This window comes from Hirundo rustica, chromosome 24 (assembly GCF_015227805.2).
Source record: "Hirundo rustica isolate bHirRus1 chromosome 24, bHirRus1.pri.v3, whole genome shotgun sequence".
Lineage (NCBI taxonomy): Eukaryota > Metazoa > Chordata > Aves > Passeriformes > Hirundinidae > Hirundo > Hirundo rustica.
In genome coordinates, this window is record NC_053473.1 from 6,703,651 (window position 1) to 6,726,089 (window position 22,439).

Genomic DNA, 22,439 nt, shown 5'->3' on the forward strand with positions numbered 1-22,439 from the left:
ATGAGGATTCCCTGCATGAGCAAAGCAGAGCCCCAGAAATCTCCCCACATTTCACAAAGCCTGGAAAGAGCCAGGACCAGCAGGAAAAGGAATTTCAGGTTGGAAACATCCAGGAAAACCACCCAGACCTGGGAGCCACCAGCTCCAGGCACTGGAAATTCCAGAGCCTTTGGCTCTAGCCCAAGCCTCGGAGCACAGAAGGGCCCGGGGTCGTGGTTTCACTGCTCCCTCCCCACTCAGGCGATCCCAAACCTTTCTCCACACCTGCCTGAGCAAGGCTGGAAGTGCCAATGGATTCCTTGGCTCCTATTTGGGAATCCTGACGCTGGAATCTCGTAAAAGAGGAGCTGGGACCTTCAAACCCTCAGGGATTGGACCCTGGACCTTGTCCCTAAAGGAGAAGTTCCAGGGGGAACACACATGGAGCTGGTGGCTCCCTCCCGGGATAGGGACAGCAGCGAAAAACAGCAGGAGTGGGAGGATAAAGCAGCAAGGCTGAAACTCCTTGGAAGCGTGGAAGGAGCAGAAATTTCCATGAGTAAAAAACCCAGGGAGCTGCTGAAGGAGCCGAGTCTGACAGTGGCTGTGGCTGGATGCTCCGGGTGGGTTTAATCCTCCCTCCATCCAGGCGGGATTCAGCCTCGGCTGGAGCGCAGGGAAATGTTTTTGTTGCTTTGTTTTGTTGGGAAGCATCCAGTCCCCGCATCCCGATAAATCCCTGTCCACCCGTGGGGAAGCTCCCAGCTCCCGGGACTGGCGGATTAAAGGCAAGGCCGGGCCAGGTTTGGTGCTTCCAGATATGAAACTCCAAAGGATTTGATCAAAACAGCTGGAAAAAATCCATCCAAAACAATCCCCGCTCCATTCGGGTTAGAAAACCAAAGCAAACCAGGCACGGATGAGATGCAGACCGGGATCCTGGAATGACCACTCCGGATGGGATTGCGCAGTGATAAAGGACTGTGGGATTCCAGGAATCCAGGACAGCACATTCCCAGCTCCTCTCACCAGCTCCAGGCCTCCTCTGGGCAGCCAGCAGCAGGGAATTGGTGTTTTTTGGGGGGGAAAGATGTGGAAAATGTTCATGGAAGCCACTTGGGAAGCGCGAGGAGCTGGGATGAGAGGAGCGGGAGCCATGAGGTTCTGTCAGCACCCTCCTCGTGCCAAGGGAGCCCTGCCAGGAACTTCGGGACGTGGGGGATAACTGGAGCATGAGATTCCAGGCCTGGATGGAGAAAAAAGGGGAAAAGCCTCACGGGGTTCTTCAGATGGAAAACTCTCACCTCCCTGAGATAATCCCGGTCCGGTTGGGATGAGGTTGGACAGAGACTCCTGGATTCTGGGGGAGCACACGGACTGAGCTCCAGCACGCGGATATTCCCTGGTTTGGCTGGGAAAGGGGATGTGACCCCAGGGATGGCACCGTCTGCTGCAGGAAGGGCTCCTCAGCATTCCCAGAGCACCACTGGCAGCCACCACAGAGGGTTCCTCCTCCAAAGGGAGCAAATTCCGGATCCTCGAAGCTTCCAGAACCTGGGGAGGCTGGATTCCTTATCCATCCTAGCTGGGGCTGTCTTATTTTCCAGAAAAAGCTCCAGGCCCTGAAATCCTTGGACCTGCTGGCCAGAGATGCTCCAACAGCAGCAGATGGTCCTGGCCGCCACTGCCCTCACACCAATTTCCTGGGAATTCAGCTCCCTGGGAGTGGGATCCCACCCCTCCATCCTCTCCATCATCCCAAAGCCTCCAGCCCCTCCCTTCCACGTGGGATCCCTTCTCCAGCTGCCACCACAACGCTCAGAGGGGATAAAAGATTCTCCCATCCCCTTTCCCTGGGGTTTTCCTCCCTTTCCCGGTCATTTTTCCCCACTTTCTCCACATCCTCCCTCGCTGCAGACGGGCTGTGCTTTCCAGGCACATTTCCCCTCCCAAATATTCAGGATTTCTGGCCGAGTCCCCGGTGTACAGCGTGTCCCTCCAAGCCCGGCCGCCGAGCTCCCCTCACCTCCCTGCTCCTCCTCATCCCGGCGGGAACGCTCAGGATCCCTGCAGGGCTCCCCCTGCGAGGATATTTTGGCTGGGAATTTTCTATGGAAAACAAGGAGCCCAGAGGGGGAGCTGGCACCTGCTGAGCTCCGCTAAGTAATTCCAGGCCCCTGGGAGGATCCGGGAGCGCGGCTGGAGCTGGGCAGGGGACGCTCGGGGCTCCTCTCCTCTCCTTGCGGGAGGAAATGCTTGGAGAGGCCGGGATGAGCCGGCTCCAAAGTGCTCAGGGAGCCAGGACGGGGGTGAGGGGACAGGGACGGGGGGGGCTGTGACAGCTTTGCAGGGTCCCCCAGGTGCACTGGGATGGGCCTTGGGACACTGGGATGAGCTTTGGGATGAGCCCCAAAACCTCCTCCCAACCATGGATCACCCTCAGGACATGCTCCCTGTCCTTATCCCCCCATTCCCATCTGGCTGAGCCTCGGGGGGATGGATGAAAGCCCCCCAATCTCGCGGGATGGATGAGACCCCCCAGTCCCGGGGGATGGATGAGACCCCCCAATCCCATGTGGATTTTCCCAGCCTGCAGAAGTGCCAGCCTGGCAGCCCCGTGCTGCCAAATTCAAAGACAAATTCCCGCTGTCACAGTGGCCCCTTTGCTAGGGAATTTATTTACTTTGGATGCTGCCGCCTTATCGTTCATGGAAATGTTTATCCCAAATATTTAACGGCAGCACTGCACAAACCGAGGCTTCCTGGGGAGCAGTCAGAGCAGGGCCGACGTCTCCCCTCCTGGTGGTGTCAAAATTCGGGATAATTCCTTGTTTTTTCCCGAAGAATCCCAACCTCAGCACCTCCAAAACCCGATAGTCTCTAATCTGGCCAGAGGCCTCCTCACGGCTCCCTGATGAGAAACGCAGGAGAGCCCTGAAAAACAACATCCCAATCCCGCTAAATCGTTAAACAGAGGGAGCCTGCAAAGTGCCAACACTCCTGAGAGAAAAGACGGGAGAGAGAGAGAGAGAGAGAGAGAGGGAGAGGGAGGAAAGAAATCGCAGGTTATTTATATCGCCCGGCAGCACCAGGGGCTCTCCAGTCTCTCCTGCAAGGCTGCGGCTGGGAGGTCACTCCCCGAAACCCCGCCGAGCCCGTGCCCCGCCAGCGCAGGATTTGCTCCGGGATCTGGGGCGGGCACCCGGCGCTGCGGCTCGGGAGCCACCCTCCCATGCTGCCGGTGCCACGGCACAGCCCGCAGCAGCCTTCGCACGGGAGGAGCGCGCCTCGGTGAGTCCGGCTCGCCGCTTCCAGGGAGTTGCTTGGGGTGGGTTTTTTTATTATTTATTTGGTTGGGTTTTTTTCTCTCTCTCTGAAGCCCGATTCCCATCCCTGCGCCCCGGCGCGGCCGCTGCCGCGGGAAGCGCATGGCAGCGCCAGGGGTGGCACAGCTGGAGAGACGGAGCTGCGGGGGAGGCGCTTCCCCTCCTGCCCGCTGCTCCTGGAGCCCGCTTCCCTTCCCACCCGTTTTTCCTGATGCCCATCTCCTTTCCCACCCGCTGCTCCTGATGCCCACCTCTCCCGCTGCCCAATTCTCCCGCTGCTCCTCTCTCCTGCCCACTTCTCCTGATGCCGTCTCCCTTGCCAAACACTTTTCCTGCCGCCCCTCTCTCCTCCTGCCCGTTTTCCTGATGTCCTTCTCCCTCCCCTCTTTTCCTGCTGCTCCTCTCCCATCTCCCACCTCTCTCCCCATCCCACATCTCCTCTTGTCCATCTCCCCTCCCGCCCCTCTGCCACTTCCATGCCCACTTCTCTGGGATCTGGGCACCTTCCCCGATGTCCATTTGGACTGGGCAGTGTCCCCCACCCCATCCCACCCCACCCCACCCCATCCCACCCCACCCCACCCCATCCCACCCCATCCCATCCCATCCCATCCCATCCCATCCCATCCCATCCCATCCCACCCCATCCCATCCCATCCCATCCCTTGGGAAATGGGCATTGGTTCCACTGGGGTGACCCCATGGATGACCACAATCCTCGCCCCAAATCCTTGGAATGAGGAGCTGACCCGGCTGCAGCCCCTGGCACAGGACAGGGACACCGGGAGGGAGCAGGGACACCAGGGCCAGATCCCACCCCAGACCCGGGTCAGGAGGAGCACCCCACAAACAACGAGGGCACAGCGGGGTCTGCCAGGGACAGATTTTGGGGTCACCCGTGGGTTGGAGGGGGCACTGGGAAAGGTGGGGGGACACCAGGGATGGGTTCTGGCCACAGGGATGGGGTTTTGCCCCCAAGGATGGGGTTTTGCCCCAAGGATGGGGGGTTTGCCCTCAGCAATGGGATTTTTCCCTCAGGGATGGGATTTTTCCCCCAGGCACGGGGGTTTTGCCCCAAAGGGGCCCCCAAGAAGGGGCTGCCAAGAGGGTGGAGGAGCTGCAGGCTCTGGTATTGAGAGCAGGCACAGAGCCCTGGAGCAGGAGCAGGAGGAGGAGGAGAAACTCCTCTGCCCCTGCCAAGCTCTCCGTGGCACTCAGCATCCCTCAGGATCCCATCCTGAGCACACAGAGAGGCAAGCAGGGAAAACAGGAGACTCCCAGGCCCTGCCAAGCCTGCCTCAAGCTCTCCTTTCTCCTGTGCCAGGGTGGCAGGGCACCCTGAGCGCGCCAGGCCAGGAATCCCCTCCCTGCCGCAGGCTGGGGACACGGCCGGGGGTCCCCAGGGGACCCAGGGCCACCCCTGGCACGGCAGAAAGGGGACGCTGGTCCCTGCCGGTCCCTGCCGGAGCAGAGCTGGCAGTGACAACCTCCCAGCCACGTAGGATCCTCTCCCGCTCCCAGCAGTGAAATTCCTGGAGGGATTTCAAACTGCCTGGCTGCAGGAACACCCCGTGCGCTCATTTATCCCGGGATGAGGAGTCAGGATGACTCCAGAGCTGGAATCCTCCCGCTGCAGCCCCACCTGGGCACGGCAGGGGATCAGGGATGGCTTCGCCTCCTTCCCTGCCCTCCTCTGGATCCATCGCCAGGAGATGTCCCCTCTCCTCAGCCACACCGGGGGTGCTGCCCCTTCTCGTGCCTGGCGTAAATGGAAGCGGTTTCATCTCCAAAATCAGGCAGAGTTTGTTTACCGGGATCTGCATCCTGAGTTTCTTTGGGGGAAGGGAGAGCTGGATGAAACCCACAGCGATTCCTGTCACCAGCGAGTGGAGCATAAATAGCTCCTTCAAAAGGCGCCTCGAGCTCCTTCAAAAGATGCTTCAAACTCCTTCAAAAGATGCCTCAAGCTCCCAAAATCATCCTGATCTGGCAGCTTCCCCTTTCAGCCAGAAAATTCAAATCTCTTCTCCAAGGGAATCCAAATTCCTTCTCCTCCTTCCCATGCAGAGCCAACCCCGGGCACCTCGCGTGACCTCGCACGCACCCGTGTGTCCCCAGCCTCCATCCTCCGCCCAGAAATTGTGATGGAATTAGCCAGAAATCAGGATTTCACAAGCAAATCTCCACTGGTTTCTCCCAAACCTCCACTAGGATGGAGGTTCCTCCGAAATCCCCACCAGGGAGGGAGGTTTCTCCCAGATTTCCACTGGGATGGAGATTTTTTTCCCAAATCTCCACTGGTTTTTCCCGAATCTCCACCGGGCTGGAGTTTTCCCCCAGGTGAAAAGGGGAAAGATCAGATAACCGCACACAGAAGTCTCCACAGGCGGGGATTTTTTGGGTGGGATTCCCCCATCTCCTGCTTCTCCCGCTGTGCCACCCCCGCCTCCGCCCGCCACGCCCCCAGCCCGCTCCCCAGCTCATCCTCGGCTCCGTCCCCTCGCAGGTCCCTCCAGCGCCATGCCTTGGGCCACCACCCTCACGCTCATCCTGGCCGGGCTCTGCGCGTCCTCCCTGGGCCAGTACAACGAGGAGGAGGACCTGGCGTGGCTCCAGTACTACCTGCGGCAGTCCCGCGTCTCCTCCTACAACTACGTGCCCTACTACGAGGAGGAGAGCCCCGCGTACGCCTACTCCTACCCCTCTGCCACCGACACCGAGCCCGAGCCCGAGCCCGAGCCGCAGCAGGCCACGCCCTGGCGGTGTCCCCAGGAGTGTGACTGTCCCCCCAACTTCTCCTCGGCCATGTACTGCGACACCCGCAACCTGCGGTACCTCCCGTTCGTGCCGTCGCGCATGAAGTACGTCTACTTCCAGAACAACCTCATCACCTCCATCCAGGAGGGAGCCTTCGACAACGCCACGGAGCTGGAGTGGCTGGCGCTGCACAACAACCAGATCGGCAGCGAGAAGATGGGCAGGAGGGTTTTCGGGAAGCTGCGGCGCCTGGAGAGGCTCTACATGAACAACAACAACCTGACCAGGCTGCCCAGCCCGCTGCCGCGCTCCCTGCGCGAGCTCCACCTCTCCTACAACCACATCTCCAAGGTGCCTTCCAACGCCCTGGAGGGGCTGGAGAACCTCACGGCGCTCTACCTCAGCCACAACTTCATCTTCGAGATGGGCGCGTCCCTCAAGGGGCTCAAGTCGTTGATCCTGGCCGACCTGAGCTACAACAACCTCCGGAAGGTGCCGGACGGGCTCCCGGCGTCCCTGGAGCAGCTCTACCTGGAGTACAACTACATCAACGCCATCCCCGACGATTACTTCCAGGTGTCCCCCCGGCTGCTCTACGTGAGGATGTCCCACAACAGCCTGACCAACCAGGGGCTCTCCAGCAGCACCTTCAACAGCAGCAGCATCCTGGAGCTGGACCTCTCCTACAACCGGCTCCAGAAGATCCCGCGGGTCAGCACCAACCTGGAGAACCTCTACCTGCAGGGGAACCAGATCAACGGTGAGCGGGGCTGGGGAGACGGGGCGGAAACGGCCTGGGGAGGTGCTTTGAGCAGGAATTTGGGATTTGTGAGGAATCCCAGCAGCCCTGAGCAAGGCAGGGGTGGGAGCTGTGGTGTCTCAGCCCGGAGCGCTCCTGGGGGATCCCTGTGCCGGGTTCTGGGGGGGTTCTCAGGAGCCTGAGCGTCTCCTGGGGTTGGAGATGGTGGAAATCAGGGGATGAACCCCGCGGGAGGGGTCTGTGGGGTCAGGAGGGGTCACAGCAGTGGGCAGAGCCACGCCAGGGACACAGAACAGCCCGGGCAGTGCCAGCACAGGGGACAGGGCACAGGGCACAGGGGACAGGGCACAGGGCACAGGGCACAGGGGACAGGGGACAGGGCACAGGGCACAGGGGACAGGGCACAGGGCACAGGGACATTCCCCAGGGCACAGGGGACAGGGGACAGGGACATTCCGCAGTGCCCAGGGCCAGCACAGGGCACAGAGACATTCCGCAGGGGCCAGGGCACAGGGACGTTCCCCAGAGTCCAGGGCCAGCACAGCCCCTCTGTCCCCCCCACAGCCCCATCCATGTCCCCAAAGCCCCCCAGGTGTCCCAGCCTGCAGCTGAGGGATTTGTCCTTCCCTTTGGAGCTCTGAGTGCTCCGATCCCGATCTCCTGCCAGGCCCGACGTTCCCTCCCCTCCGTACACAAATAAATAAAGGGAACAGATTGTTCTGGGGCTGCTCTATTTATAAAAACGGGCTGGAAAAATAAACCCCCGAGCAAAAGCTCCTGGAAAAAAGCGCCCTTGCTCCCCTCACTGCCAGGCGCTGAGGGCAGGGCTGGGCTGGAATCGAGAGGTGGGAATGGGAACGGGAATGGGAATGGGAATGGGAATGGGAATGGGAATGGGAATGGGAATGGGAAGGGAATAGGGATGGGAGTGGAAATGGGAGTGGGAATGGGGATGGGAATAGGGATGGGAGTGGGAATGGGAGTGGGAGTGGGAGTGGGGATGTGTCAGCGCAGCCATCAGCTGTTGCAGGGAAAACACAGAACCCCGCAGCAGGGAGTGCCAGCAGCACAGACACGGGAACAGATTCCCAAATGTTTGCTTTCCAAAGCCGGAGCTGCCGCCGTCTGCCCACAAACGCCGCGCTCTGCCTCCTCCTCCTCCTCCTCCTCCTCTGCGGGTCCTGCTGACCTTCACAGCTCCCCCAGGAGCAGGGATGCGGCTCCGAGCCCTTTGGAGCATCCAAACCGCGGTCGTGTCCCCGTCCCCCACCGAGGGTCCCCTCTGTGGGCGCAGCCCCCCCAAATCCCAGCGTGGCCTTTTCCAGCAGCAGCCCGGCCCGGAGCTCTGCTGCCCTCTAGGCTCAAATCCTGCACGAAAAAAAACCCCAAAATGTATTTTGGAGTTTGTTCCACCTCCCGCTTCCAGACTGGGCTGGGCTGGAATTTCCCTGCCTGGAGCTGGCAGCAGAGGAGCGGAGAGGGGACGGCTGGGATGGGGACAGGGACATCCCTGCCCCTGGACGCGCTGCCCGGGGTCCCACGGGGGCTCAGGGGATGGAGGCTGCAGCACAGGAAGCCTCCAAAAGAGGTTGGAAAGGAAAACCCTGTTGGAAAGCAACACTTTCTCTCCGACTCCACCCTCCGAGCGCTCCATCCAGGCTCGGCAGGGAAGCTCCCAAACCCTCGGACAGGCACAAACCCTCTCGCTCTTCCTGGCTGCCTCCAGGAGCGCCAGGAATCCTTTTAGCTCCAGGGGTTGAGTCCGAATCCGCAGGAAAAATCAGCGAATTTGGGCTGCTCCCATTTCTTTTCCCCTGCCCGCCTCAACATGAAGCAGCTCTCGGAGGTGGATCCCTCGGACAGAGCATTTCCCACTAAAAATCAGCCCTTTGGGGAAGGCCGTGGGGGGATTCAGCTCCGTCTCCTCTCCTTCCCAGAGTTCTCCATCAGCAGTTTCTGCTCCGTGGTGGATGTCATGAACTACTCCCGGCTCCAGGTGCTGCGGCTCGACGGCAACGAGATCAAGCGGAACGCGGTGCCCCCGGACGCGCCGCTGTGCCTGCGCCGGGCCACCGTCATCGAGATCTGAGCCGGGCCTGCCGCCCTCAGGACTTGTGTCCCCGCTCCCAGGGAGTCCCCTCGCTCCCGCTTTCCCATCCCACTCGGCTTTGCAGCAGTGCAATCCCAGGGCACAGGGCACGCTCCCACGTGCGCCCGGTGTGCCCTGAATTCTCCTTCTGCGCCCAGATCGCAGCTCTGATCCCTCTCTGACCCCCCCACAAAGGCCGTGCCCGTCGTCACCTCCTCCCCGGCCTGGGGAGGGACACAGCAGGGATGGGGCTCATCCCACCTTGGAAATCGGGAAATCCCCATCCCAATCCCCAACCGGATCTGAACCCCCTGGGCTCAGCTGGAAGGAGCATCCAAGGGGTTGGGAGCTGCAGGAGCCAAGGGTTAAAGATCTCCAGGCTGGAGGATCCCCCAGTGTGGGATGGGGAGCAGCAAACCCGCCCCTTCCCTTTCTTTTTTCCCCCCTTTTCCATCAACCTGCTCCAGAGTTACTGGAGAGAAGCCCCAAAGGAGAGAAACCCACCCTGGGTTCCGAGGGAAACCCCCGAGGAACAGCCTGGGCATGGGAGGGGCCCCACCTCTTCCTCCTGACCCCCTGGATCCAGGCAGGATGGGGAAAATCCTGGCGCTGTCACCCCCCTGGAGCTGCCACCCCTGGCGTTGTCACCCCCAGCTCCCTGAGCTCCCTCCCTGCCCAGGCCCCCGGGGCATCCCGATTAAAGCCCCCAAAATGAATCCCAGAGCCACGCTGGAATTCCCTACAGACCCCGAATTCCCCATCTCGGGCCCTGGGCCGGCTGAGTTTGAGGGCAGAAGGGGCAGCTGAGCTTTGGGGTGACCTGTCCAGGGGTCACCCGCGCCCTCCGCCTTGATCCCGCATGCAAAGAGCATTAACAAAAAACCCCAAGTCCCATCATTTCACCAGCATGAGCTGTAAACCCCAAACGCAGCAATAAAACCCTTCCGGTACCCGCACCCAGCGCGAGCCCCGCAGCCTCTGCTCCCTTCTCCGGCGCGGTTTTCCAGCCATAATCCAGGCTGGAATTGCCGTCTAGTGGCTGTCCCGGGAACGGCGCGGAGCTTTCCCGAGGAGCCGCCGCACCGCCGCATTCCCGGCGGAACAGAGGGGAAAATATCCATGGAAAAGGGTCAGCGGGGAGTGCGAGGGATGGCGGCACCAATGGGTTTTGGGTTGTGGTTTTGTTTTGGTTTGGTTTGGTTTGGTTTTGGTTTTTGTTTTGTTTTGTTTTGTGTTTGTTTTTTTTTGTTTGTTTGTTTGTTTGTTTGTTTGTTTGCTTGCTTGCTTTGTTTTGTTTTGTTTTGTTTTCTTGGCCCCCCAGGGTTCGGGCCTGAGGATTTTTAACAGCTGAGATGGGGAGTGCTTAAAAATAAGGGAAAAAGAAGTAATTTCACACGGAGGGGAGCAGAAAGCGCCATTTCTCAGGCTGGGAGCAGCCAGGGAAGCAGAGCCTGCAGGATCCTGTGGGATGCAGGAGCTGGGATCCAAAAAAAAACCAAACCCCAATCCCTCGTCAGAGGCAGCCCCAAAACCCCAGCCAAGCTCCTGGAGAAGCCAGGCAGGAAAGGCAGGAAGATCCCGCTCCAACCCTTTGGGACACCTCTTCCTGATCCCTTTCCCTTCCCAGGTGGCACAGGGACATTCTCATCCTCATCACAGCTGCATCCCGACATCCCAAACGCCATTCCAGAGGTCCAAACCCTTCCGGAGGCACCAGGACAGGGTGGCATCCCTCATTTGGGATGCGTCCACACCGCAGGAGCCCGGGAATGTCACTGGATGGCAGCGGCTGTCACAGAGGGTCCTCTCCAGGCCCTGGGTGTCCCTGCCCCAAGTGACACCCCAGGGAGCAGCGCCGAGGGTTGGGAGCTGCTCCCAGGGGTGCCCAGCACGGGCAGGATTTGCTGGATCCCATCTCCCCTCATTCCTGGGCCAGAGCATCCACGCTCCTTCCCAAATCCCGCCTGCAGGAACCAAACGGGTTGGGGAGGGGATTTAGGGAGCCCAAATCCCACAATTTCCGAGGGATCCGGGAAAGGAGCAAACAAAACCCAGGAGCAGCAGCAGCTCCAAAGCTGCTGCAGCAGCTGCTGGGCCCAGGCGGGGCTGGGGATTCCTGATTCCCACCAGCCGGGGGGAAGGGGAGGGGGCAGAGGGTCAGGGCAGCCCCCCTGCCCCACTTCCCCCCCTCCCCAAAATCCAGGGACAGCCCCCATTGGTCCCACAGGCGCCCAATCTCTGCCTTGTTGCGGTGGGAACAGCAGGGAACGGGGCCTTGGCTGCCCCTCCTCACCCTGCTCCTGTTGCCGGAAGGAGCTGCGGGGTCTGGGGGGCCCCTGGATCCCACCGGGAAGGAGGAGGAGGAGGAGGGGGGATTGCAGGGCTTTGTGCGGAGCCACAGAGCAGGAAAAAGGAGGGGGGAAACCCCAACCCTAGGAACCCTCCTGCGCGGGGTTTTGGGGCGCTGCTGCAGGGCGGGACCCGCAGCTGCAGCCCCCCCAAAATCACACCGGGGCTCTGGGGCTCCCCCGAGGGCTCTCCTGGGCTGGGGGATGTCAAAACTCAGCAGCTCCCACTGGGTGCCCCGTGGGGGACCAGCAGGATTTCTCCAGAACCCCCCGGATTTTTCCCTGAAAACCCCAAATTCCACCTTTACTCCTTCCCACATTTCCCCCCCTAATTCTCCTCCTCTCCTCACCTTTTTTTCCCTTCTCCTTTAGCAGCCTCCCTCCCTCAGCTCCAACACTTCCCAGACTGTTTGTAAACATTCCCTTCAGGATGTTTCCTCAGGAAGTGCAAATTTCTGCTGGAAAACAACCGCTCCAAATATTTCCCTTCAGAGGAGCGCAAAAAACCCCCCAAAAAGCAGCGAGGCAGCAGGCGCTGGGCTGATCCCAGCGCTTCCAGGGGCATCCAGGGAGGGCAGAACCCCCCCAGGAACGGGGCAGGAGCTCAGGAGGGGTCCCCGTGCCCCAAACCGGGGGTGGCACTCAGGGAAGCGTCACCGGTGTCACATCCTCTTTGCTCGATTCTTCTCGGATTGAACCCGAAACCTCTCCCGGCCGGAGGAGGCTCGGGGACAAAGGGTCCGGGGTGGGCAGGTCCCGCCGTGTCGGGGCGGGTGGGGACGGCAATTAAAGTTGATAATTAATAATCAGCTGCCGGGATCCGGCCGCAGCAGCTGGGGAGAGATAAGGAAACGTGGGGACAGCGGGGAAAGATTCCCGGGAGAGGAGGTCCCACTCCTGGAACGGGATGAGGGGTCCTGCTCCCACAGCCCCGAAATGGAGCTGGAATTTGGGATTTGGGGATTTTGGGTCTCTCCACCCACTCTAGGAAGATGCAGAGCTCCCCTCTGAGATCCCGAACACTCTGTGGGGACTGTGGGGAATGTCCTGCTCCACACACACCCCGCAGGCAGCATTTTGGGAATGGAAGGGAAAGGTTTGGCCTGGAAATTCCCGATCTGTTAACTCCAAATCAGGAGTAAAATGGAGCTGGGATGTTGGGGTTTGGGGTCTCTCCATCCACCTGGGAAGATGCAGAGCTCCCCTCTGAGATCCCAAACACTCTGTGGGGACCATGGGGAATGTCCTGCTTCCCACACCCCATCCCAGCAGCATTTCGGGAATGGGAGGGAGAGGTTTGGGCAGGAAATTCCCGATCTGTTCAGCTCCCATTCTTGTCTCCCCTTTTGTTCCCCGGCCATCTGTCCCGCAGCCCCGCTCGCCCCACGCTCCCTCTGCACGTGCCATAAATATCAAGCCGGGCTTTGTCTCTCCCCAAAAGGCAGTGAGCCCCCCCTAAATCCCCCTGGAGCTGCTGGGGGCCGGCACGGCCGCGGGAAGGGGGGTCTCTGGTTCGGGGGTTTGGCTCAGCACCGCCCTTGTCCACCCTCCTGCTGCCCGGGAGGTTTTGGGATGGTTCTGACACCACAATCATCCATGGATCCATGAGCACAGCCTTGGGATGGAGCTGAAAAGGGAGAAATGGGAATTCTCAGCCTGAATGTTGGAGCAGAGCTCCACAGCTGCACCCCAAAATCTGCGCCGATGACCCAGAGGGGAATTTGCAGGGAAGATCTTCTGTGGGATCCCCCCCCAAAAGGGGGGCACCACCCCCTAGAAATCTAACAAATGTGCCATAAATCGAGGAAAATGCCCTCCCAGAGCCAGGGGAGCCTGGTTCTTTGGCAGGATACACACACAGAGGGACAATCCCTGGGAAGGGGGGGTGAGTTTTGAGGGAGCCCCACAGCTGCGTCTCATCCCAGTCCAGGTTTCTAATCCCAACAAAGCAGCGCCTGAGCCAGGCGGGGCAGCTGCTCCCGGCCTTGCCCTTCCCTGTTTTATCCGGAGCCATAATGGGAACAAACTCCGTGCTCCAAGGGCATTGTCCAAGGGGAAAGGGGCCTCGCACTCTGCCTGGCAGCTGGGAACGCCGGCGGCTCGGGGATGCTGTTCCCTTCCCGGTGACATTTCCTGGATGTCGCTCACGGCGGCGGGTGTGGCTGTCACACAGGGGTTGTGTCCCCCGGCAGTGACACCGGGAGCTGCCCCAGGCACAGGGATCGCCACAGGGGCATTAGGATACCCCAAAACATCCCCACGTGACCCTGGGGTGCAGACCCCGCTGTCACCCCAAATCCTTCTCCCTTTGCCTTTGTCAGAGCTGGCCAGGACAGGAGGTGGGAATGTTCTCCCTGGAACACGCTGTCCCACTGTCATCTGGCTGTCCCACTGTCCATCCCACTGTCCATCCCACTGTCCATCCCACTGTCCATCCCACTGTCCATCCCGCTGTCCATCCCACTGTCCATCCCACTGTCCATCCCGCTGTCCATCCCACTGTCCATCCCACTGTCCATCCCACTGTCCATCCCATTGTCCCACTGTCCATCCCACTGTCCATCCCACTGCCTGTGCTCTGGGCTCTGTCAGGGACGGGGACACAGCATCCCTTGGGGACAGGAGCACAGCATCCCTTGGGAATGGGGACACAGCATCCCTTGGGGACAGGAGCACAGCATCCCCTGGGGATGTGGGAGCACATTCCCTGGGGACACGGCCCCGGTGTCTCTTGGGGACCAGGGCCCCGCTCAGGGCACCGCTGTCCCTCCAAGGCCGCGCAGCAGCCGCAGCTGTGACAAGTACGTGTCCGGGCACCTCCCTGGGGCCGAGCAGGGGCGGGACGGGAGCCCTCAAAGCCCCCTCAAACAACAACAGCGCCCATCCCGATAAAGAAGAAAACCCCTGCACAGCCCCGGGGCCGGGCGGGCTCTGCGCTGACCCGTGCGGCGCTGAGGCCTCTCCGCCCGGCTCCCGGCCCTTCCCCGGGAAACAAAAGGTGCAAAGTTCAGTGGTGCATGAAAGGAGAAACAAAACCGCGGCCCCGGCTCTGCCGCGGCCCCGCCCCAGCAGACAGATGGCCACAGTTGTCCCCGCGCACCGGTTGCTCGCTGTCGCCAACAAACCCCTTTTACAAACCCCTTTTATCCCCCCGGGTCATAAATGGGAGCGCTGGAGCCGCGCCCGGCCCGGGAGCAGCCGCTGAGGAAGGGCAGGGATGGGGATGGGGACGGGAATGGGATGGGAATGGGATGGGGATGGGGATAGGGGTGGGGATGACGCCGGGATAGGGCTGGGAAGGGCTCGGGAAGGGCTCGGCGCAACTCTGGGGTCTTGAGAAATGCAGGGCTCAGCCCCGGTGGGGCTCGGCTCAGCCCCGTGGGCTCCACATCGGCAGCAAACTGGGAACTCTGGAACTGGCGGTGCCAGCTCCTCCCAGCCCGACGCCGGCAGAGCTCCAGCCCCAAGCGCCGCGGGCTCGGCCCGGCTCCAGCCCCTCCAAAACGCACAGATCCGCTCCCCAGGGGCTGGCAGAGCTCCCGAAGCTGCGGCAGATCCTGGGCGGCTCATGCGGGCTCTGGAGCACGGATGGGGCTGGGCTGCTCTCCCCAGATACAGGAGCTGCGGCCGCACCCCGGCAGCGCCGGATTGGCCCCGAAACGCCGGCGCTGCCCAAGAACCAGGGCAGGAAGCACCTGCAGGCGCTCGGGGCTGCGGGCCAAGGGCCACGGGCGCTCGGTTTCGCTTCTCCAGCTGCAGCGTGGGGAGCCCAAAGAAGAAAAAGCGCTGCGCCGTCGCTGCCCCACTCGTTTTCCTCCCTTCTGAGCCGCTCGGAAGGGACCGGGATCCCTTCCCAGCTCCGGGGAAAACGCTCCGAGGCAGGGATGGGAACACTGGGGGAGATGGAGGATGAGGTTTGGGCAGAAATCGACCCAAAGGAGCACTTTTCTCATCCTGAGTGCTGCTGCTGGGGCAAGTCAGAACTGAGGGACCCCAAAAAGGGGGCACAACCCCCTAAAAATAAAATAAATCCAGCACTGATCAAGGAAAATCCCCCAAATTAAATAAATGTAGCATGGATCAAAGAAAATGAGCCAGGGGATCCAGGCTTTTAGGTAGGATTCACATGCAGAGGGTCAATCTCTGGATAGAAATTCTGGATTCCCTGGGTTCTTCTCCCCAGGCAGATCCCAGGAAGGACAGATCCTGGTTTTTAGGATTCACAATCTCTGGATAGAAATCCTGGACTCCCTTGGGTTTCTCTCTCCAGGGCGCTTCTGGGAAGGAAGGATCCTGTCTCTAGGCAGGATTCACACACAGAGGGATGGACTTGGCATTGAAATCCTGGATTCCATCTCCAGAGGGATCCCAGGAAGGAGCTGGAAGCCCGGGCAGCTCTGCCGGGCTCAGGCCTGAGCTCTCGGCCAGGACACACCGAAGTCTCCTTTATGCAACACGGGAATCTCTGATTACAGCCCTGACCCAGCTCCGGGAACCAGACACGTCCCTGCCCCGCCTGGATGGAAAAAACACCAAAAAATCCCAACAGAAACCCAGCAGTGGGAAACAAACCCCAATTTCAACAGGCGGATTTTGCTGCCTTCAGTCTTTTCCAGAGCCGGGGGTATCCACATCCCCCACATTCCCTGAGGGGGAATTCTGTGGATCCCAGAAAGCCTGGAAAGGGCCGGTAGAGATGAAATCCCGAGCTCACCCAGCTCCCAGCCCAGGTATCGCGATCCTCCCAGCACAAAAATGACGGGGAAATTAAAAATAGCAGCTCCGTCAGCAGCAGGGAGGGCTCGGGCTGACTCCTCGCCCTCCCCACGCCGTCAGAGCCGTATTTTTATCCGGGGCTGGGAGCGACCCAAATTTCAGCAGCAGCCCCAAATACCAGCCACGGGTCAGGGCACGCCCGGCTGGCCTGGGAACGGGCCGGGAGCCCGGAATGCAGGGCTGGAGCTGGGAAGGCGGAGGGAGGAAAAGGCTCCAGCACCTGATCCCAGGGAGCCTTTGAAGCCGGGTGACTCGGCAGGTGACGGAGCCCGGCCCTGCCCCCAGCGCGGTTGCACAAGCGGCAGCAGCGATAATTTGATAATTTGGGTGTGTTTGTGGAACTGAGGAAGGGCTGAGCTCAAAAAAAAAAAAAAAAAAAAAAAAATATATATAGAGAGAGAGAGAGAGAGAGAGGAGAGGCTCTGAGCCAGCGGCCCAAATCCGCCCACAAATTGTTCTGAGCAGGAGGGGAGGAGGCGGCTGGTGCCCGGCAGGGTGAGAGGGGCACCGGGCTGCGCTCACAGGGAGCCTGGCAGGTGAATCCAACCCTCCTGGATTCCATAAAAAAGGGAGCTTGGGCTCAAAATCAGCACAAGCTGATTGAGCCAAGGTCCCTGAAGCTGTGGTGGCAGAGGGGTCACAGCTCCGAGGGTCTCACCCACCCCAAACAGGATCTCCGTGACTCAGCCCCGGCTGCTTCCGTGGTGACACAGCCCAGCATCCTCCCCATCCCCGCCCCAAGGGACCCGGTGATCCCTCACCTTCCTCACCCTGGAAGGACGCAGAGGGCGGCGAGACTTCGCCGGGAACTGTCACGAACCCCCAAAACTCCCGTCAAACATCCCCAGGAGTGGGGAGGGGAGATCTGGCAAGGTTTTCAACACAAGGTTTCCACACTAAAACCCGCAGAGCCCCGAGGAGGAGGAGGGCAGGACGGCCACAGCCTGCTCCGAGTCACTCCCAGCCTGAATTCCCGGAGTTTGGCGGGCCGGGATCGCAGGCAGCAGCTGAGTCAGCAGCTTTTTGCCGAACCTCCCTGGGTGACGCAGCCGGAAATTCGCCGTCACCCCACAACGTTCCCAGCACGGGGTTTTGGGCTGAAATCCCAAATCTTCTCCGTGAGCTCCCAGGAACGAGGCAGGCTGGGTTCCAATGCTACATTTTTATTAAAGTAACAAAAAAAGCAATCAGGGTCTGTACACTGTGGGTATAAAACACTGCTGTACATCAGGAACCAGCCGCCCCCTCCTCCGATTCCTCACGGAATTCTGACCATTTTCAAAAAAAAAAAAAAAACAAAACAAAACCAAAAACCAAAACAAAAAACACCACCAAAAAAAACCCAAAAAACCCCCCAAACCCCAAACCAAACAAAAAACCCCCAACCGAACAAATCCAGAACAAAAAAAGACAAAACAAAAAAACCCACAAAAAAAACCCAACAAAACAAAACAAACAAAAAACCCAAAAACAAAACAAAAACAAACAAAAAAACCCCAAACAAAACCCAAACAAACAAACAAAAAAAACCCCCGAAGAAGCAGGTCCCGTTCAACAGTCCAGCTCGGTTGAAAAGAACAAAAAATAAGGAAATAATAATAATAATAGAAACCCCTCAAAGACACTGTCTCAAAATCCACATCACAACAGGCTTGGAGGCAAAAGGCAACAAGAGCTCACGAATTCACAGCTTTTTTGTGTCACCAGCTACAAGAGAGAAGTGGATTCTACCCAAAATTGGTTGGTTTGAAGCTTAAAAAAAAAAAAGAAATTAAAGACACCTTGGACATTAAGAGAACGAGGCTGTTTTGGTTCTGGGTGGGAACCTCCTGGGAAACTCCTCTGGGGAGAGGGAGGGAATAAATCAAACCTCAAGGCTGCTTTGATCCTGCCCCAGTTCCCCTGGGGCAGCTCCCATCGTGGCCTCTCCACATCAGGCAGGTTAAAGTGAGGAATCCCCCCCAGAAAAAGAAAAAAGCACTGAGATTCCTTTCCCCGGAAAAGGGAATTTGGGTTTTTTTGGACCAGGCCCTCCCCCGGGGTGAGGTCACCTATTGCACAAGTTCACCCTGGGAAAAGCTCCCCCAGTGCTTCCTCTGCTTTGCTGACGTGAGAAATTCGAGTGAAGGGGGAAATGATGCAACTCCAGACTCTGCTCTGATCGCCTCAAACACAAACAACAACCCAACATAAAAAAAAAAACACCAACAACAAAAAGTATTTGAGAATTGAGGCTGATTTTCCAGTTCTGGACTTGATGGTTCGGAGTTTGAAAGAAAAAAAAAATCGGAATTTTAGAAGTCAGGGCTGGATTATTTAATGCATTAAAGAACCAAACAGGAGCTTCCTTCCTCTCCCAGAGCGACCAGGATTTGGAAATATATTGCACAAATGTCTGAGAACTTGAATCATCACAGGCTGGGCGAGAACAACTCTGGTTTTTGCCAGGTCAGGAAAAGGCAAAGGTTCAGCTGAGAGAAAAATCCGGGAAGTTTTGCTACAACCAAGCACATCCACACCCCAATCCTCTCACAGGATACCTGGGGGAGCACCAGGGCTTGGAAAAAAGGCAGTGGACGTGGAATATGCCAGGAAATTTTCCTTCCCAGCAGGCAGGTGGGTTCTTTAGCTGCCACTAAATTTGGGGGTTAAAGGCCAAATCCCAAAAAACACCAGGGCAGAGCCTCCCTGAATGCTGGGAGCACAAAAGGAAACGGGCAGAGCACAGGAGCAGGAATTTAAAGGTGTGCAAAAGGTTTTGTACCGGAGATGGGACCCAAATCCCTTTTCCAAGGGGGGCAGGGGAGGGGGAAGTGCTGTGGCTCTAAAAAGCAACGCCAGGACCCCAAAACACCTGAACATCCCACACAGAGCAGGGAGGAAAGACTCCAAGAACCTTGGAGGTTTTTGAACCCCAAAACCTCCAGTTTTGAGGAGAAAAGGCAGCAAAAAGGCGGGGTGGGTCACACACCAACCTCTGCAGGACAAGGAGCACCTTCAGCTCCTGGGGAGAAGGGACACAGAGAGGAGGTGGCAGCATCGGGACGGGGACACAGAGAGGCCACCAGGGCTGGGCTGAGCCCCTGGGAGCAGAAAAGCTTTGGAATTCACAGCTGGTCCGGGGTCTGGAGCACCCTGGTCCCTGTGGGGACTGGCAGCACCAGGAATGTCCCCTCGGTGCCACCACCAGTCACCCCGGGGACACTCCCAGGGCATCTCTGCCACGCTGCACATCCCAGGTGAGCCCCTGCAGGTGCCGTGGAGGGGTTGGGGACAGGCTGGGAGAGGGGCAGAGCAGATCAGGAGGATCCCGGTGTCCCCAAGGCCACCCAGCCCCGAGGTGACACCAAATCCAGGCCCCAGAGCGGGCGGAGCAGCACCTCCACGACACCTGAAGATGCAGCAACAGCGGGATGGTGACATGGTGACAACTGAGCCACACTTCCAGCCTGGCTTCACCCCTCATCCCCCATTGCAGGATTCTCCAAGGTGAGCAAAGCCAGCCCCAAAACTGCCATCCAACACTAAATTAGGTAGATCTCGGCTTCACAATAACAACAACAATTAAAGAAAAAAAAAAAAGGAAAAAAAAAAAAAACTCACAAGCTTGCAACAGCTTTAGAAAAGGCACCTGGGGCACCGCCTTGGCTCAAGAGCGGCGCCCGATATTTTAATTTTGGATTTTCTGAAGGTTTTCTCACTTTTTTTTAAAAAATATAAATAGCTCTTCATCTTAAAAATAGATCCTCATCTTGAGGTATTACAGTAGCCTGTGTCTTGGCAGTGTAAGGACAGAGAGGAGATTTTTTGTTTGTTTTTTTTGTCGCGTTTTTTTGGGGTTTTGTTTTTTTAACTGGAGACAGTCATGATGTAGTTTTTGGAAGGGCTGTCACGGCCCAGCATCATCTGGTTCTTGCAGGTGAGCATCCCTCCGCAGGAGCTGGGGTGGGGTTTGGCGGCCGCCGCCTCGTACAAGACGCAGATGGATCCGTCCTCTCCGATGCGGTAGGAGACCTCGTAGGGATCCACCCAGAGCGTGAGCTCGCTGGGCAGCAGCTGGTAGAGCTGCGGGAGGCTCAGTCCGATCTGCCTCGCCGCCTTGCTGATTATGGGGTCCATTCTGTGGTTGATGCGGATGCAGCGGTACCCGGAGCCTTTGAAGGGTTTCTCGGGGAACCAGTGGTGTTTGTAGTGCTCTGCGGAGGGAGAAGAGCAGTGAGCAGGAATATTCCTGGAAAGGCTCCTTCACAACAAACAAATGGAGTTCAGCCCCCTTAGGTCCCACTAAATCTGGGGTTTTAAGGCCAAATCCTGAACTACACCTGGGCAGAGATTCCCTGAACTCCGGGAGCACAAAAGGAAACCGGCAGAGCACAGGAGCAGGAATTAAACTGCACAAAAAATTTCGTACCAAAGAGATGGGACCCAAATCCCTTTTCCAAGGGGGGCAGGGGAAGGGTGAGTGCTGCAAGCCCTGATCCCGCTGCCAAGGCTGCCGAGCCAAGGGCTCAGCCACTGCCTGCTCCAAAGCTCTTTCATCCCAAAAATCCCCGGCAGGACAATGCCAGGGTTTGCGGGGACGGGACCGGGGTGGCCGGGGCAGATAGGGTATCGCCCACCCCAAAGCTCCCCCATCCCGCAGCGCAGGCAGGCCGTGCCCCGAGCTCGGCAGCACCTCATCCCCTTATCACAAGGCGGCCATCCCTCCCGGCGGCCGATAACAGCCCCCGAGCCACCCAGATGCTGCCGGGAGGGACGGCCAGGCTCCGGTGACACCGGCACGGGGCGGGCTTGGGATCGACCGGGGTGGCCGGTGGGGTCAGCCCCGGAAGGAGGCGGCTGCACCCAGGGACCGCCGGGACACGGGGCTCGGGACGCCGGGGAGCGGCACGGGACAGCCCCGGTGTGCGCCCGAGGCGAGGGGACACCGCGGAGCGCCCCGGGAGGGGACACCCGGTCCGGCAAGGGACACGGGGGACACCCGGGAGGGGACACCCGGTCCGGCAAGGGACACGGGGGACACCCGGGAGGGGACACCCGGTCCGGCAAGGGACACGGGGGACACCCGGGAGGGGACACCCGGTCCGGCAAGGGACACGGGGGACACCCGGGAGGGGACACCCGGTCCGGCAAGGGACACGGGGGACACCCGGGAGGGAACACCAGGTCCCGGAAGGCACACGGGGGACACTCGGGAGCGACACCAGGGGACGCCTGCTCCCGAGGGCTACAAAAAGAGTCCGGCCACGAGTGGGGCTTGTGTCGCCGCGCTGCTCCTTCCCCAAAGCTCACCTGTGAGCGCCTCCCGCAGCGCCCCGCTGAAGACCTGCAGCTGCTGCTCGCTAACGCAGCCCCGCGTCCGCAGCAGGCCGGACACGAAGCCCACGGCGGCGGCGATCTCGGGCACCATGTCGGCCCGGGGGCCGCGGCGGTGGCTGTGGCGCTGGCTCATCCCGGCGGGGACGGGGGAAACTCCCGCGACCTCCTCGGCGGCTCCGCGACGCTCGCTCTGCGCCGCCGCCTGCGCGCACCGCTTATATACAGCGGGCTGGCCGTGACGTCACGGCGCGGCCGCGGCGTTCCATTGGCCGGCCGCATGCAAATGAGGGAATGCAAATGGCGGTATGCTAATGGCGGCTGAGCTCAGCGCGGTGACGTCACAGCGGGGGGCGGGACCGGGGGTTCGGGGGACAGAGACACAGGGGGACAGGGACACTGGGACAGAGACACAGGGACATGGGGACAGGGACACAGAGACACAGGGACAGGGGGACAGGGGGACAGGGACACAGGGGCAGAGGGACAAGGACAGGGGGACCCGGGGCTGGGACAGGGGGACAGGGGGACAGAGACAGGGACAGGGGGACAGGGACAGGAACACAGGGACAGCCTAGAAGAGGCTCCAAGCTCTCCCATCCAGAAACCTCCTTCAAATGCCAAATCAGGTGCCCTTTGTCACCCCTTGAACTCCCCCTGCACGGGAGGGCTCTTCCCAGCAGTGTTTCCAAATGTCCCTCCTCGAGACACATCCATGGATCCGTATCCCTTGGGCAAGGCCAGCCCCTTCCCAGAGCTCCCTGAAGAAGGGAGAGCTTCCCAAGTGTCCCATGGAGGAGATGAGGGGTGACAGTGCCGTTCCCGACCCTGCCTGAGGAGCGTTTGAGGTGAGGGCTGAGACCTTCCAGCCAAAATCCAGGCTGGAGGAAGAGCGGGATGCAGCAGGAGGTGGCTGCAGCACCGAGGACGTGTCCCACCCTGGCGGAATCAGGGAGGACAAGCCAAGGCAAGCACGGATGGAGCGGAACACGGAGGCTCCAGGTGCTTCCAGCCAGCCCAGAGGGAGGGACAGGAGAAGCCCTGATGCTGTGGGAGATGAAGGAGCACCTGGAAGCCACCACAAGCCC

The 22,439-nt window shown here is 59.6% G+C and overlaps 2 protein-coding genes across 3 annotated transcripts; one reads left to right on the forward strand and one right to left on the reverse strand.

Annotated features, from left to right (window-relative positions):
- Nucleotides 1-3,140: 3,140 nt before the first annotated feature.
- On the forward strand, nt 3,141-9,872 carry FMOD (fibromodulin). 2 transcript variants are annotated; one of them, XM_040085585.1, is made up of 3 exons: nt 3,141-3,270; nt 5,812-6,822; nt 8,760-9,872. In XM_040085585.1, the coding sequence occupies exons 2-3, from the start codon at nt 5,826-5,828 to the stop codon at nt 8,909-8,911; spliced, it is 1,149 nt and encodes a 382-aa protein (XP_039941519.1). In that variant the 5' UTR covers nt 3,141-3,270; nt 5,812-5,825; the 3' UTR covers nt 8,912-9,872. The 2 variants fall into 2 exon arrangements, with proteins under 2 accessions (XP_039941519.1, XP_039941520.1); XM_040085586.1 differs by having other exon boundaries at nt 3,211-3,307.
- Nucleotides 9,873-19,652: 9,780 nt separating this feature from the next.
- On the reverse strand, nt 19,653-21,531 carry BTG2 (BTG anti-proliferation factor 2). Its single transcript, XM_040085873.1, has 2 exons — nt 21,328-21,531; nt 19,653-20,231 (listed from the first exon to the last, which is right to left on the reverse strand). Exons 1-2 carry the CDS (start codon nt 21,485-21,487, stop codon nt 19,885-19,887), a joined length of 507 nt encoding a protein of 168 aa, XP_039941807.1. The 5' UTR covers nt 21,488-21,531; the 3' UTR covers nt 19,653-19,884.
- Nucleotides 21,532-22,439: the final 908 nt, after the last annotated feature.

Bases quoted from the DNA above. Each gene is read 5' to 3' on its own strand.
- FMOD (XM_040085585.1), top strand. From the start codon at position 5,826: ATGCCTTGGGCCACCACCCTCACGCTCATCCTGGCCGGGCTCTGCGCG. The intron at 6,823-8,759 runs GTGAGCGGGGCT...TCTCCTTCCCAG, and splicing joins GCAGGGGAACCAGATCAACG to AGTTCTCCATCAGCAGTTTC.
- BTG2 (XM_040085873.1), bottom strand. From the start codon at position 21,487: ATGAGCCAGCGCCACAGCCACCGCCGCGGCCCCCGGGCCGACATGGTG. The intron at 20,232-21,327 runs GTGAGCTTTGGG...CTCCCTCCGCAG, and splicing joins GCTGCGGGAGGCGCTCACAG to AGCACTACAAACACCACTGG.